This window comes from Thermothelomyces heterothallicus (assembly GCF_042370625.1).
Source record: "Thermothelomyces heterothallicus CBS 202.75 unplaced genomic scaffold P884_scaffold_21, whole genome shotgun sequence".
NCBI classification, from domain to species: Eukaryota; Fungi; Ascomycota; class Sordariomycetes; order Sordariales; family Chaetomiaceae; genus Thermothelomyces; species Thermothelomyces heterothallicus.
The window spans coordinates 429,696-443,896 of NW_027192582.1; the positions used below are offsets into that span (position 1 = coordinate 429,696).

General features: G+C 53.0%; 4 protein-coding genes across 4 annotated transcripts; 3 read left to right on the forward strand and 1 right to left on the reverse strand.

The window, feature by feature from the left end:
* The first annotated feature begins 3,979 nt into the window (after positions 1-3,979).
* On the forward strand, positions 3,980-6,038 carry P884DRAFT_228473 (P-loop containing nucleoside triphosphate hydrolase protein). The gene is made up of 4 exons (XM_069439720.1): positions 3,980-4,332; positions 4,434-4,552; positions 4,623-4,657; positions 4,736-6,038. Exons 1-4 carry the CDS (start codon positions 4,256-4,258, stop codon positions 5,960-5,962), a joined length of 1,458 nt encoding a protein of 485 aa, XP_069295534.1. The 5' UTR covers positions 3,980-4,255; the 3' UTR covers positions 5,963-6,038.
* Position 6,039: 1 nt separating this feature from the next.
* P884DRAFT_248020 (mitochondrial resolvase Ydc2) lies at positions 6,040-7,598 on the reverse strand. Its single transcript, XM_069440529.1, has one exon. It carries the CDS (start codon positions 7,343-7,345, stop codon positions 6,137-6,139), a length of 1,209 nt encoding a protein of 402 aa, XP_069295535.1. The 5' UTR covers positions 7,346-7,598; the 3' UTR covers positions 6,040-6,136.
* Positions 7,599-7,812: 214 nt separating this feature from the next.
* P884DRAFT_262533 (uncharacterized protein) lies at positions 7,813-9,922 on the forward strand. Its single transcript, XM_069441670.1, has 2 exons — positions 7,813-8,418; positions 8,496-9,922. Exons 1-2 carry the CDS (start codon positions 8,165-8,167, stop codon positions 9,754-9,756), a joined length of 1,515 nt encoding a protein of 504 aa, XP_069295536.1. The 5' UTR covers positions 7,813-8,164; the 3' UTR covers positions 9,757-9,922.
* Positions 9,923-10,565: 643 nt separating this feature from the next.
* Positions 10,566-14,055, forward strand: P884DRAFT_271624 (exocyst complex component Sec6-domain-containing protein; the record flags this gene model as incomplete). Its single annotated transcript, XM_069442454.1, has 4 exons — positions 10,566-10,791; positions 11,355-11,383; positions 11,455-11,553; positions 11,722-14,055. The coding sequence occupies 4 exons, from the start codon at positions 10,566-10,568 to the stop codon at positions 14,053-14,055; spliced, it is 2,688 nt and encodes an 895-aa protein (XP_069295537.1).
* Between the last annotated feature and the right edge of the window lie 146 nt (positions 14,056-14,201).

Below are 14,201 nucleotides of genomic sequence, written 5' to 3' on the forward strand. Positions count from 1 at the left end.
GGTAGGAATGTTTCTTCTAATAGCTTTCCTATATACGTTCGTCTTTTCTATAGTTCACGTATATAAACTAGTACTCTAGGTTCTATATATTATAGCTAAGTTACTAATCGTCAAAGTGCTTAATATAACTATCGGGTCCATCGTATATCATAGGCTATTCCCCTTTAATGGTTTCTATAATATATTAGAGTTCCCTTATTTCGTCCCTTATCTTATCACTCTACTAGGTAAGTCGAGTCAGGTGTCTATCTCGTTCGTATAACTCTATATTAAGCTGGAAAACTTCGTTACGGTACCATTCGATCTGTTCCTAAAGGAATAGGATATTTGGTCTAGGTTGGTTAACTCCTTAGGTGTCGGTTATCTACGATCCGTCCCGCCTCTATATAACTATAAAACCCTATTACCTTAAGACTAGGAGAATCGAAATTGGTAGTATATACTCCCCTACCATATCCTATTTGGCAATACCTGTTTCTAGGTCTATAGTAACTAGTTCGGAGTATAGTATTTATTTATCTTCTTTGTTACCATTATATCTAAGACTATCTATACTATTATCCCTATCTTTATAGCTTATAGCTACTACTTTAATAATATCCTTGGTTTTATCGATAACCGTAGTTTCCTTTCCTAGGATTAGTTTCTAGTCTCTCTTCGGGCTTTGACATTCTCGCTTATAATGTCCTTTCTTTCTATAGTTATAATAGGTAGCGTTAGACTTGTCTTTGGATATCTTCTTCTTGTCCTACTTCTATACTATATTTATATCTATAGCTCCAGGATATATCCTATACAAGGTACTAACGTATACTTACCTTTTCTTGTCATTAGCCTTAACTATAGTTCTATTTATTTGACCTTGTTTCCATTATTCCTATATATAAAGCCGATCGTCAATTCTAATAGCCTATACAATATATTTATCTAGAGTTTTAGGCCGGTTATACTTATATAGCTTGTCTTTAACCTTTTCCTTCAAGCCGTTATAGAATAGTTATATTAATACCTTATCGTTAAGCTAAGACTTAAGTATATCCTATCTAAACTATATAATATAGGAGGCTACTAACTTAGTCTATTAGAGATTAGTAAGTCTTTCTTATATATAAATCTTCTCGTCTTTATCACTAAAAACCTTCTAAAGCTCTTCTTTAAAACGGTCATAGGATCGAAAGACTACCTACGTAAATACGTCTCGGTCGTCTTTATCCTCTTTGGTAAGATAGTCGTTCTATATAGGCTCGAACTATCTAAGTGCCTTACCCTCTAGTCTCGTAGCTATATAGAGGACTTTAGCTTTGTCGTCCGGAAACTTGTCGTCATTAAGCCGGAAGTAGGATCGGAGGTTAGTTAAAAACCCTACAAGGTCCTCCTTAGTTCCTCCGTACTTGCTAGGCAGTTCGATCTTAATATAGCTTGCTTTAGCAGTCTCAAGTGCCTTAATTTTGGTATAGGCCTCGTTAACTAGTTTCTATAAGTACTTTTCGCCGTTCTCGAGTTCCTTAATTTGAGCTTAAGTAGCCTTATCTCTCTAGTCCAACTCCTAGATTCGCTACTAGAGTTGACCAAGCTAGGTAAGCAGCTATTCGGCTATAACGCTAGTAGCTATATCGATGTCGAAGTCGAAGTCACCTCCGTTCTAAACTATGATAGAACAAAGGGAGTGATAGCAACGTATAACAAACCTAACTCAGACTTCTTCTAAAAGGGTTTAGACGAAGGTAAGTGATATAGGACAAGTATATAGGTCGTCTAAGGGATTTGGTAAAGCTAAAGGGTTTATAACAATAGAGTTGTCTCTTTATAGTAGTACGATGCTATTAGGAGTATTATAATATAAGTTACTATTACTAGTGAACTCTTAGAGTCTACCGAAACGAGTAACTATCTATATATATATATATAACCTTCCTAGATCACCCTGATTAGTCCTTGGTTAGTGATCCTGGTGAGCCGCTTATCGTGATCAGTGACTTTACATTGATCTTGGTGATCGTAAGCTAGCATGCGGTGGGGCTTGTAGTGCTTCCTACGTTATGGTTGGTTCCTTCTGTCCTTTTGGCTTGATTGGCCTATCCGTGCCGGTAGCCTAGGCGGTATCTGTATGTATATTTCCGTGATATAATGGCTCCCCTGCCTGTAGACTCTCCTATACCTACTAAGTCAAGCTGTAAATATATAACTATTGCCTAACGTGTTTAAGCTCTTACCCTCTATTCTAAGGGAGCTAAGATATCTAAAATCGAAGCTACCACTGGTATAAAACAGAGGGTATTCTACACTATATTATAGAGGGCAAAAGAATAAGGTTATATACCTAGTAGGCCTATCAAAGATAAGTATATTATAAATGCTCTAAAGTCTAAGAGACCGAAAGTAGTAACTAAACCTATTACTTAGGTTATTAAATAAGTAGTAACTAAAAATAGTATTATAAGATAATATACTTATTAATAGATCGCTAATCTAGTATTAGAACTACTAGGCGGAAAAGGGCTAAGTTAGATAGCTATTTAGGAATAGCTTAAGTAAGCTAGTTTTAAGAATATCAAGTTAATAACAAAGCTAGGATTAAACAAGGCCTAGAAGATAGCTTAGCTTAAATTTGCTATAAAGGTTAAAGACTAGACCCTAGAAGATTAGAAGAAGGTAGTATAGAGTAATAAGACCTCTATTATATTAGGTACTATCTATAGAAAATGTTATATCTAGTGTTAAACCTAGGAAGTAAATAGCTAATATTATATTAATAGGTATTAGAAGGGCTAGATAACTTTTATATTCTAGGGTTATTTTACTTAGTTAGAGATTAGTCCTTATTATTATTAGCTAAAGGAGATAACAAAGATAAAGGTAAGATACCAGAAGCTGATTAATGATTATAATGATACTTACAAGAAATAAGATTACTAGCTATAGGAACTTGAAATAGGGATATAGAGATTAGGACTAGTAGGAAAAGGAGGTCGTAAACCATCGTAGAAATATATTATAAAGACTAGTAAGTAGGTACATCAGGGGAAAGGAGGGATTAACTAGATACATTACTAATAGGAGGTTCTTCTTCCTCTATTCCTTCCTTTTATAAAGGAGCTTCGAAGGAAGTATAGTCAAAGTTATATCGTTTAGGAGGATAATACTAGTATATATACTTCACGATAGAATCGTCAGATCTAGGAGAAGGAGAGGTTTAAAGTCCTCGAGTAGCTACCAAACTCACCTGACCTTAACGTAATTAAGCTAGTATAGGCAAGGCTCAAACTATTATATAGGAAACGGAAGACTCTAACCTCACGAGCCTAGCTAGAAAAGGATTAGACTTAGCAATAGTAAGAATTTCCGATCGAAAAGTTATAATAGTATATCGAAAGGATCCAAGGGAATATCAAATAGGTAATCCGACTTGCTAGAGGAAACGAATATAAGGAAGGTATAGTTCCTAAACTACTACCCTTAGGTAAGAAGGAGCCTGGTTATCGTATATAGCGCGAATAGCTTCAGAAATCGGGTGCCGAAAGGGAAGCTAAATTAGAAGCTAAGATAGCTACTATTAAGAAGGATATTATAGATAGACTTTGTAGTGGAGAGCTTATATATCTAATATATAGGTAACGTTAGTAACGGACTTATAAGTAGGGAAGACGATATACCTACTAATAAAATAGAGCCTCTTGACTGTAAAAAATAGCGAATTGAAGATTGTTACAAATGTTTAAAATAAGCCTAGTTTTGAGCTTAGTTTGAAGTGTTAGATACGTCTGTAAGCTCGGTTTAGCTATAGTGTGTAAGTGTCTCTTACGGTGCTGGCTGACTATACTGTATGCCAAGGTCTTGGCAACCTTGGCATTGCAAAGTCTTCCCGGACCAACCTTCGTAATACCTTAGGCATCCCTAACCCTGAGCCATGTTCCTCTTCCTGGTCCATCTTGCAGTGCGCGGCCCGTCATTTATTGGTCTTTCCCAGAGATCGAGTACTGAAAACGGTCAAGGAGGGCCGACAGCAACAAGACTGATTCCAACCGCAACTTGAAAGGGCCGCAAGAGGACGTCTGTGCATTGACTTGTTCCAGTCCAGTTCTTTCTGCCCTGAGGCCAAAACCTTAAGGAAAGAGCAGAAATCGGGTCAGGAACTCGCTCGGGCACTGGCACGGCGGCTCGAAAACATGAAAAAGAACAGTAGCTTCCTCGGAAGACAATAAGGACGCCATGCTGTATATGAGCGGCATCAGAAATCCAAAAAACTCCGCTGACAATGCCTCTCGCGAGGAGTGACTCGCTGCAGGACATTGACTTCACCCTTCGGCAGCAATTCAACAAAACAGCGTTCAGGTATCCATTATCCCGGCTGACCCGTTTTCGGTTTCGTTAGGAGGGAAGAAGAAAACGCGACAAAAAAGAGGGAGGAAGAATTCTGACGAGTGCATAACCAGGCCGTATCAGCGCGAGATCATCCTCGCCGCCCTCGATGGAAAAGATGTCTTTGTGCAGGCAGCCACTTCGTTTGGCAAGAGCTTGTGCTTTCAACTGCCTGCCGTGATAGACAGGGGCAGTATGTGTTCCCTCGAAACGTTGAAACGTTGTGTAGTCAGGTTAGGGAGCATACTGATGATCACGTCAAGTCACAATCGTCATCTCGCCTCTGCTGAGTCTGATGGTAGGTGTTACCCCAAGTCCAGGGATATATACATTCACCCGGAAAACATCCCGATTCTGACAAGAGCATGTACGCCAGATGAACCAAGTCGAGACCCTTCGCGAGGCCAATGTCGACGCCCGCACGTTAAACAGCAATATCTCGTTGGCGGAGCGGGATCGAATATACCAGGATCTGGCTACTGGCCACCCGCGTACTCGCCTCCTCTACGTGACCCCCGAGCTCTGCTCGCTCGACCGCTTCCGCGAGCGGCTCAAGTTTGTGCACGAGCAGAGGGAACTCGCGCGCATCGTCGTCGACGAAGCACACTGCATCTCGGAATGGGGCCATGACTTCCGCAGAGACTTCAAGCGGCTCTCGTGGTTCCGCGAGACGTTTCCGGACGTGCCCATCATGTGTCTGACGGCCACGGCCAACGAGCAGGTCCGCAGGGACATTCTGTCGACCCTCGGGCTCGATAAGACGCCCGAGAGGCTGCGGAACTTCACCATGACCGCCCACCGCCCGAACCTCCACCTCGAGGTGCGATTCACGAGCGACGAGGCAAACGACCGCTACGACGACTTCGTCACCTGGCTCAAGGGCGTCTACTCGCGGCGGGCGGCCGCCGACCGCAAGCGCGAGCTCGATGCCACGGGCGAGCGCGTCGAGAACGTGCCGGGCATCATATACACCCTCTCGCGCGACGAGTGCGAGTCGCTCGCGGCCGCCCTCCGCTGCGACGAGATCGGCGCCCGCCCCTTCCACGCCAAGCTGCCCAAGGAGGTCAAGGAGGAGACGCTGGCGCGCTGGATCGCCAACGAGCCCGGGTACGACATCATCGTGGCCACCACGGCGTTCGGCATGGGCATCGACAAGGAGAACGTCCGCTTCGTCGTGCACTGGCGCCTGCCCAAGAGCTTCGAGGGGTACTACCAGGAGGCCGGCCGGGCCGGGCGCGACGGGAACGCGAGTTACTGCTTCCTGTACTACGCTCGCGAGGACAGGGATCGGGTGTGCAACATGGTGATGAGAGACGGGCCTGGGTCGGGCGCGGGCGGGGCGGGCAGCGCTAAGAACAAGCAGGCGCGACTGGAGAGCCTGAGCCGGCTGGTCGAGTACTGCGAGGATACGAATACTTGCCGGCACGCGGCGATTTGCCGGTATTTCGGGGAGGAACAGGTGCCCGAGTGTGACTACGCTTGTGACTGGCACAAGGACGCGCCGGGGTTGAAGCGGAGGATGATGAAGGGGCTGGCGAGCGAGGAGTGGGTGAGCACCCAACGACAGGAGGGCGCATATGATGATTACTATTATAGCGACTAGCCCTGGCATTGCTGGGAAAGGGGGGCCGACACCCCGTGAGTTTTATTTTACAAGGGGGGAAGGAAAGAGGGCAGAGAGCGCCAAATATAATTCTACATCTCGTCTACCTTCTGTCTGCGATTGCGTCTCCCGATTGCGCAGAACCCCCAATCGCCATTACGACGTCGGTTCTTCCTAGTTGTCAAACAGTGCCGGCCTCTCCCGAGTCAGCGCCTCGAGATTGCTCTGCCATTGTAGCCACACCATACCCTGCAGCACGGCGTCCGACAAGTCATCCAGCTTGGCGACCACCACCACCTCCTCCTCCTCCGCGTCCTTCCGCTCGGTCTCCTCCACCCCTTCTTGCCTTCGTCTCCTCCCGCCTCTCCTCTTCCCCTTCCTCCTCTTCTCCGCCCCGGCCATGAACAACCGCACCATCTCCTCGGCCTGCCCCTCGACCGGGATAATCAACCGTCTGTCGTTCAGATGCCTCGCCAGCATATCCACCTTCTCCCGCTTCAGCATCTGATACGCCGCGCCCGCCCCAACGGTCTTTTTCTTCTCCTCCCCCCCGACGGTTCCCCCATCCTCCACGGACAACAGGGCATCACTGCCGGCGGGGAACAGAAACCCGGCCACCGCCCTCGGCAGCACCGAACACACGACCCCGTTCCAGACGACCACCCCCCCGCCGCCGCCGCCGCCGCTGCCGTCATCGTCCTCGCCCGGCTGCGCGGGAACCCGGACCCCGCGGAGCGCGGCGAAGGCGGCGTGCAGCATGGCCTCGAGCGAGTTGACGCGCAGCGTCCACTCGAAGATGGCGGCGGCCCCGCCCGTGCGGAACCGCTGGCGCTCGATCAGCACGTGCGTCGGCCGCAGCGGGAGCAGGCGCGTCCTGACCAGGTGCGCGGCGAGGGCCGACAGCGCGGCTGGGGAGTAGGCTTCTTCCTCTTCTTCTTCTTCTCCTACGTCATCATAGCCTTCTTCTTCTTCTTCTGCTGCTGCTGCTGTTGTTGTTGCCCCCACTTCCTTCCCTTCTCCCCTTGCGATGGTTTGGCGTCGGGTGGTTGGGGTGCTCCGAGTGTGTGAGCGGAGGGTTAGGTCTAGGCGATTCCAGGCGTGCAGGTGGACTGGGGAGTTCAAGGGGGTGTCAATGCTAGACCCCCCCGCGGCCTGTTTCCTCTTTGATGGTGCGGCTGGGCTGAGGAGCGCATAGGCAAAGTTCTTGAGCCCAAGGTCGATGCTGAGGATGCGGGCCTCGGGCGGAATGGGCTGAAATTGCCTGGCAGCTCGGCGCAGGCGCTGGACAAGGACGCGCTTGGGGCCGGTCTTGGGAAGACCGCAGGAGAGGCAGAGGGTCCTGAGGACGAGGGCGGTCTCGCCGAGAAGGGGTTTGTTGGTCATGGTGCCATGTTTGGTGAGTAAGAAGAGAACTGAGCGGCCGATGGAGTGGTTGATAGAGGAAGGGAAACAAGTTGCTACGGAGGTGTGCGAGTGCCGAGTTGCGAAACAGAAAGTGTTAATTGAATTTTGCCGACTTGTCACATCAAGGGCAAGACTTGGAAAACTGAAAGTGGGTAACTATCCGTAGTGTGTTGTCAAATTTCAATATTCAAAAACCCATGCCCTTTCTTGCAGCATACATCAACGATTGTTAGTTCCTGAAAATGCAAAGTAAACAATCCATCCCCCCCCCGTGAGTTCGTTGCAGTACTTAGCGGGGTACTTAATAATAAGGAACCCCTCTCTTTCTTGCTGCTGACACATCCAGCCCAGATCAAAGCTGTCTTGTGACCTCACTCAACGAAACAGCCCGCCTTTCAGCGGAGGTTAATCCCGGGCCGCACTTCGGAGAAGTGGGTCCATCTTCATACCGAAGCTCGATCGATCTTCGATTCGTTAACCTTTGGTTCAATTGATTCCAATAAGCTGCTGACTGAGCAATCCGGGTTTTTCCATTCGCTCCGTGGAGGCTGATTCATCCGATTTTGGTGATCAGATTTGAAATTCCAAATTGTTCGCGACTTCCGAAGCTCTAGCGCGGGATTGCGCAATTGTAAGGCGCCGTTCCCTGCAAGTTTGCATGTGGAATTTGTCACGCTGCCCACGCTATCCGTACATTCCGTGCCTGATAAGTACCTACTGCGTAAGGCAGGTAGGTATATAGCCCCTCCACCCCGCGATACCCCTCTGCCTCGCGCAGAGACAAGATTTAAGTCTCCCATGCAACCTCTTTCGCTCTTGGCCAGACGCACTCTACTTCCGTCCATACCCGCGGCAGGCCGAATCACGACATTATCCCGACACTTTGCGCAAACATCGCTCGCCATGGCCCCCATTTCCAAGGAGACCGACTTCCTCGTCATTGGAGGCGGCAGCGGAGGTCTCGGCGCCGCTCGTGCAGCCAGCGCGAGATACGGGGCCAAGGCCATGGTCATTGAGGGCAAGCGGCTAGGAGGGACATGCGTCAACGTGGGGTAAGTACCTCGGCTAGGAGGTAGCTCTGTATGGATGTACGGCGGCCCCCCGGAGTGCTAACTAACAACTTGGTCAGTTGCGTTCCCAAGAAGGTCACCTTCAACGCCGCCGCGATCGCCGAGGCGCTTCACGACGCCAAGTCGTACGGCTTCAACGTGCAAGAAACCGCCCCCTTTGACTGGACCACGTTCAAGCAGAAGCGCGACGCCTACGTCCTGCGACTAAACGGCATCTACGAGCGCAACCTGGCCAACGACAAGGTCGAATATGTGCACGGCTGGGCCAAGCTTCTCTCGCGCAACGAGGTCGAAGTGACGCTCGACGATGGCACCAAGACCGTCGTCAACGCCAAGAAGATCCTCATCGCCGTGGGCGGGAACCCGACCATCCCGCCTCAGATCCCCGGGGCCGAATATGGCACCAACAGCGACGGCTTCTTCGACATCGACACGCTGCCAAAGAAGGTGGCCCTCGTCGGCGCCGGGTACATTGCCGTCGAGTTCGCGGGCATGTTCAACGCGCTCGGCGTCGAGACACACCTGTTCATCCGTTACGACACCTTCCTGCGGCACTTTGATCCCATGATCCAGGAGGGTGTGACCAAGGAGTACGAGCGCCTCGGAGTCAAGGTGCATAAGCGGAGCCAGGCCAAGAAGGTGGAGAAGGACGAGAAGACGGGCAAGCTCACGATCCACTACAGGGAGGGGGACGACGAGGGCGTCGTTTCCGACGTTGACCACCTCATCTGGGCCATCGGGCGCACCCCCGCGACGGCGGGCCTCGGATTGGAGTCCGCTGGCGTCAAGGTCGACGAGAAGGGCCACGTGGTCGTGGACGAATACCAAAACACGACGGTCGACGGCATCTATGCGCTCGGCGACGTGACGGGTCAGTGGGAGCTCACGCCGGTGGCCATCGCGGCGGGCCGGAGGCTCGCTGCGCGCCTCTTTGGCCCGGAGCAGTTCAGGACAGCAAAGCTCGACTACACGAACATCCCCTCTGTTGTCTTTGCGCACCCCGAGGTTGGCGCGATCGGCCTGACGGAGCCGCAGGCGATCGAGAAGTACGGGCGTGAGAACGTCAAGGTCTACAAGACCAATTTCACCGCCCTGTACTACGCCATGATGGATCCCGAGGAGAAGGCCCCTACGGCGTACAAGCTCGTCTGCGTCGGCCCGGAGGAGAAGGTGGTCGGTCTGCACATCATGGGTCTCGGCAGCGGCGAGATTCTGCAGGGCTTCGGCGTTGCCGTCAAGATGGGGGCTACCAAGGCTGACTTCGACAACTGTGTGGCCATCCACCCGACGAGCGCGGAGGAGTTGGTGACGCTGAAATAGAAGGTGTCTGTTGAGCCTCGAAGCTGGGAGATAATCCATCTGGTACACAAAGTAATAATAGACTTGGTAATTTGCGAATGATTGGTAAGATGTTCTATTGCCAGATAGGCAGCGCAATTTTGCTTCGAAGTCCCGATAGCCATCACATACGGTACAGTACATCCCCTCCTTATCGTTACATGATATAGATATGATGTATGAAGCGGTCAAGTGACCAAGGCACAGTCACGACCCAAGGCTCACACTTCAAACGGCTCGCTTGAAGGATGCGTGTACACTACGTCTCCAGTAATGATCCATTGCCGGAGTTTCATAACCATAATTAGGCTGTGAACCTTTCTAATGAACGCCCTCGAGGGGAAGCCTTTGATTCTTTCAACCCTAACCCTCCACCATCAACCCGGAAGAGCCCGCCAAGAGTTTGCCCTGCCATTTCGGCGGGTCAATCCCTCAGCAGCGCAGAAAGTCACACCACCTGGGCCGAGCTCCCAATCCGAGCGTCAACTTTCCGGATCGCTAGCGTCACAGCCGAAAGCAAAGCTCCCGATTTCAACTCAAACCACCAGCACTCGTCCCGGTTGAACGATCAACACAACCACCCCCAAACTCCACTCACTCAATCAAGGTACGAATTCCGCAGCGTCCTCCACGCCCAATTGAGTCGTCGTCAGCCGTGCTTCCCTTCCGCCGGAATCGTAAAACCCGCACCGACGCCGAGAACCCGGCGCCTCTCCATACCTGCCTTGTGCTGCCGCCTGAGAGCTGATGTCTTCCCTCCGATACTGAACAAGAAAAAAAAAATATTATAGATGCTCGCCCGCGCGACCCTCCGCACCTCCGGCGCCGCCAGCGCCGCGGCCAACCAGCTCGTGGCCCGCCGCGCCTTCACGACGACGCGCGCCCGCCTCTCGTCGCCCTACCACTACCCCGAGGGCCCGCTATCCAACCTGCCGTTCAACCCGCGCAAGAAGGGGTTCGCGTTCTGGTACTGGACCTTCATGGCCACCGGGTTCGGGCTGCCCTTTGGCATTGCCGGTAAGCTTTTTTGTGTCTCTTCTCGTGTTTTTTTTGTTTGTTTGGCGTCTCTTCATTCCACTCTGCTGCTCTCGCATTGGAGTGCGTTGGGTGGCGGGTCGGGCGGTAGAAGGGTGCTGTTGTCGTTGCGTTTCTTAATGCGTGGGTGATGAGGGTTTGGTGATGATCGGGAGAGAGCCGGGAGGGTGCTGCGGAGAGGAGAGGGATGGTACGAGTGGCTCAGAATGGAGAGAATGCTGACGCGAATGGTGATACAGTCTGGCAGACCTACCACCCCGCCAAGTAAACCAACCGCCTTGAGACGGGTGTTTCGAGTAGGAGGGCTATGGGGTGTTGGGTGATGCTCTGTAGCGGAGGGCGGCTACGTCTGTACATCATACGAGCTCGATAGAGTAGACATCAAAAAGACAAATATTTCCTTGGGTCGACCATATGTCTCGGAGGAGGAGAGAACGTCGGTGATGTGGCAGGAGTGGTACTCGACTTTGTACAGAGCATTCGTTAATCACCTGAGCCTTCAAGATTTGCCATTGTGCGGAGAAGAATTTACCAAAGCCGCCCAGGACTCACTCCTAAAACCAAGGCCTGGCTGGTGAGCCCTTGAGATTCCTCTATCACATAAGTAAAGTGCCTCGGGTAACCGAGTGACTTATCGCATTGCAGCCTCGGATCTCGCCCTCGAGCTCAGAGCTGATGTGGGGTCCGAGTCATCAAGCACTGCACAGCAAGTTCACTTTGCGGCACAGCAGCGCAGCAGCGAAGGTGGGCGCGCACGGACTCCAACAACCACCGCAGTGCACAACCACTCATACTCATCATTGGCAGCTTCTGGCAGGCGCGGCGACTCGTACAGTACGGACTACACAATTCGCACACGAATTCGCACACTACTCTCACACTTGATCGCTGCCCCCCCCCCCAACTCGACAGCTCTTCTTCCTGCGGAAGACGCACCAAAGGCACGCCCCGAGATGGTCTGAGACACACACACAAGAGCAACCACGCAGCATGGACGTGCCGCCGGTCAAGCTGTCGGAGCTGCTCCGGCACCCGGACGACCTCGACAAGATCGCGGGGCTCAAGGCCGAGTTCGGGCGCAAGAAGGCCGCGGTCGACTCGCAGCTGCGCGCCGGCCTTCGCGAGCAGCTCGAGACGGCCCAGGCCGGCATGAACGGCCTGACGGACGGCCAGAAGACGGTGCAGCAGATCAAGGACGAGATGATCAAGATCGACAAGATCTGCTCCGAGTCGCAGAACATGATCACCGACTTCGCAACCATCAACCTCGTCTCGCAGGCCCATCGCAACTTTGGCGCCGTCGAGGCCATGCGCCGCAACCTCGAGACCTTCAACGAGCGCCTCGACGCCATCCAGGAGATGCTGCGCCAGAACGACGAGGACGCCGAGAACATGCCGAACCTGCTGCCCGTCCACTACGAGCTGACGCAGCTGCGCAACATCCGCGACGACGCCATGGACCAGATCAAGCGCGCCGACGACCCGGGCCTGCAGTCCACCCTCGAGGACTACTTTGAGCGCCTCGACCAGGTCATCGAGTGGTTCGACGAGCACATCAGCCTCATCGGCCGCAGCCTGATCAACCTCGTCGTCGCCGACAACACGAGCCTCGTCGTCCGCTTCGCCCTCGTCATCGAGGCCGAGGAGAAGAGCGACCAGAGGGTCCTCGCGCTGCAGGAGGCGCTCAAGGACCACAGGGAGATGGCCGCCCGCTTCCAGAGCATCACCGACGGCGCCAAGACGGTGCGCGGATACAAGGACAAGTTCCTCGACTGCATCCGCAAGATCGGCGAGGGCCAGTTCGAGCAGACCAGGGAGCGGTTCCTGGACGACCCGTCCGAGCTCGAGAAGAGCCTGAAGTGGTACTTCAACGACCTCAACACGGTCCGGCTGGGCATGGTGCAGCTGATGCCCAAGAAGTGGAAGATCTTCAAGACGTGGACCGACATCTACCACGGCATGATGCACGACTTCCTCGTCGGCATCATCGACGACCCCGAGACCAGCTCGGCGCACACGCTCGAGATCGTCGGCTGGCCCGAGAAGTACTACCGCAAGATGAACAAGCTCGGCTTCAAGCAGGAGGAGCTGACGCCGCACGTCATCGACAACCGCGAGACGGAGCTCGTGCGCGACTTCCGCGCCCTCATCATCAAGTTCCTCGACGAGTGGATCGGCCGCATCTGGGCGCAGGAGAAGAAGGACTTTGCCGACCGCAACGTCGAGGGCGGCAACCTCGACCAGGACGAGTACGGCTACTTCCGGACCAAGAACCTGGTCGACCTCTGGCGCATGCTGCGCGGCCAGCTCGACGCCGCCGCCAACTCGAAGCGCGCCGACGTGGCCGAGGGCGTCGTGGACGCCATGTTCCAGCGGCTGCGCCAGCGGCAGCAGTCGTGGCAGAAGATGCTCGAGGACGAGGCGGCCCGCTACGAGACGGACAAGGCCGGCGACCTGGAGGGGTTCCAGCCGCTGCAGGACTGGCTCGTGGCGACCGCCAACGACCAGATCGCGTGCATCGACGACAACGAGGACGAGGGCCGGCTCGCCTACCTGTCCGACTTCAAGAGGAAGTTCGGCGCCCTGGTGACGCCCCAGTACATGGACCGCGCCGAGGCCGAGGTGGCCGCCCTGCGCGACGGCTACCTCGACCTCAGCACCTGGTGCATCACCAAGTTCGCCCAGCTCGTCTTCGCCGTCGACTTCAAGACCGTCATGCCCGACTTCTTCACCCCGCGCTGGTACACCAGCACCGCCATGGCCCGCATGGTGGCCACCTTCGACGAGTACGTCGGCGACTACCGCCAGGTGCTGCACCACTCGCTCGTCGACATCTTCATCGAGATCTTCGCCGACGAGCTGCTGATCCGCTACCTGTCGTCGGTGCGCAACAAGGGCGCCAAGTTCCGCCGCGTCGACCAGTTCCAGGACAAGATCTTCGACGACCTCAAGACCGCCTTCGACTTCTTCAACAGCCTGCCCAACCCGGCCGTGGCCAACTCCATCAAGGAGACCTGGCGCGTCACCGAGCCGTTCCTGCAGCTGCTCTCGGTCGAGAAGGACGCCGTCCCGGACACCTTCGCCGCCTTCAAGACCGCCTACTGGGACCTGCAGATCAGCTGGGTCGAGGCCGTGCTCCGCTCCCGCGACGACTTTGAGCGGAGCATGCTCAATGCCGTCAAGGCCAGGGCCGCCCAGATGGATGTGGTCAGGGGTCCCGAGACCATCATGAGCAAGATCAAGTGATCCATCTATGCCTACGTTTGTTAACGAGCCCATGATATGATAACGAAGAAACGGAAGAGCATTGTCGGGGTGTGGTGTCAGTCTTGTGGCGTGTGTGTGATAGAAGTCGGCATGCCTCCCTTGATTTGGTCCGCATACATACGTAT

What these genes read in the sequence shown, in the direction of transcription:
- P884DRAFT_228473 (XM_069439720.1), top strand. Translation starts at nt 4,256, where the DNA reads ATGCCTCTCGCGAGGAGTGACTCGCTGCAGGACATTGACTTCACCCTT. An exon ending in TGCCGTGATAGACAGGGGCA is followed by an intron (nt 4,553 to 4,622) that starts GTATGTGTTCCC and finishes GATCACGTCAAG; the next exon opens with TCACAATCGTCATCTCGCCT. An exon ending in CGCCTCTGCTGAGTCTGATG is followed by an intron (nt 4,658 to 4,735) that starts GTAGGTGTTACC and finishes CATGTACGCCAG; the next exon opens with ATGAACCAAGTCGAGACCCT.
- P884DRAFT_248020 (XM_069440529.1), bottom strand. Translation starts at nt 7,345, where the DNA reads ATGACCAACAAACCCCTTCTCGGCGAGACCGCCCTCGTCCTCAGGACC.
- P884DRAFT_262533 (XM_069441670.1), top strand. Translation starts at nt 8,165, where the DNA reads ATGCAACCTCTTTCGCTCTTGGCCAGACGCACTCTACTTCCGTCCATA. An exon ending in GGGACATGCGTCAACGTGGG is followed by an intron (nt 8,419 to 8,495) that starts GTAAGTACCTCG and finishes CAACTTGGTCAG; the next exon opens with TTGCGTTCCCAAGAAGGTCA.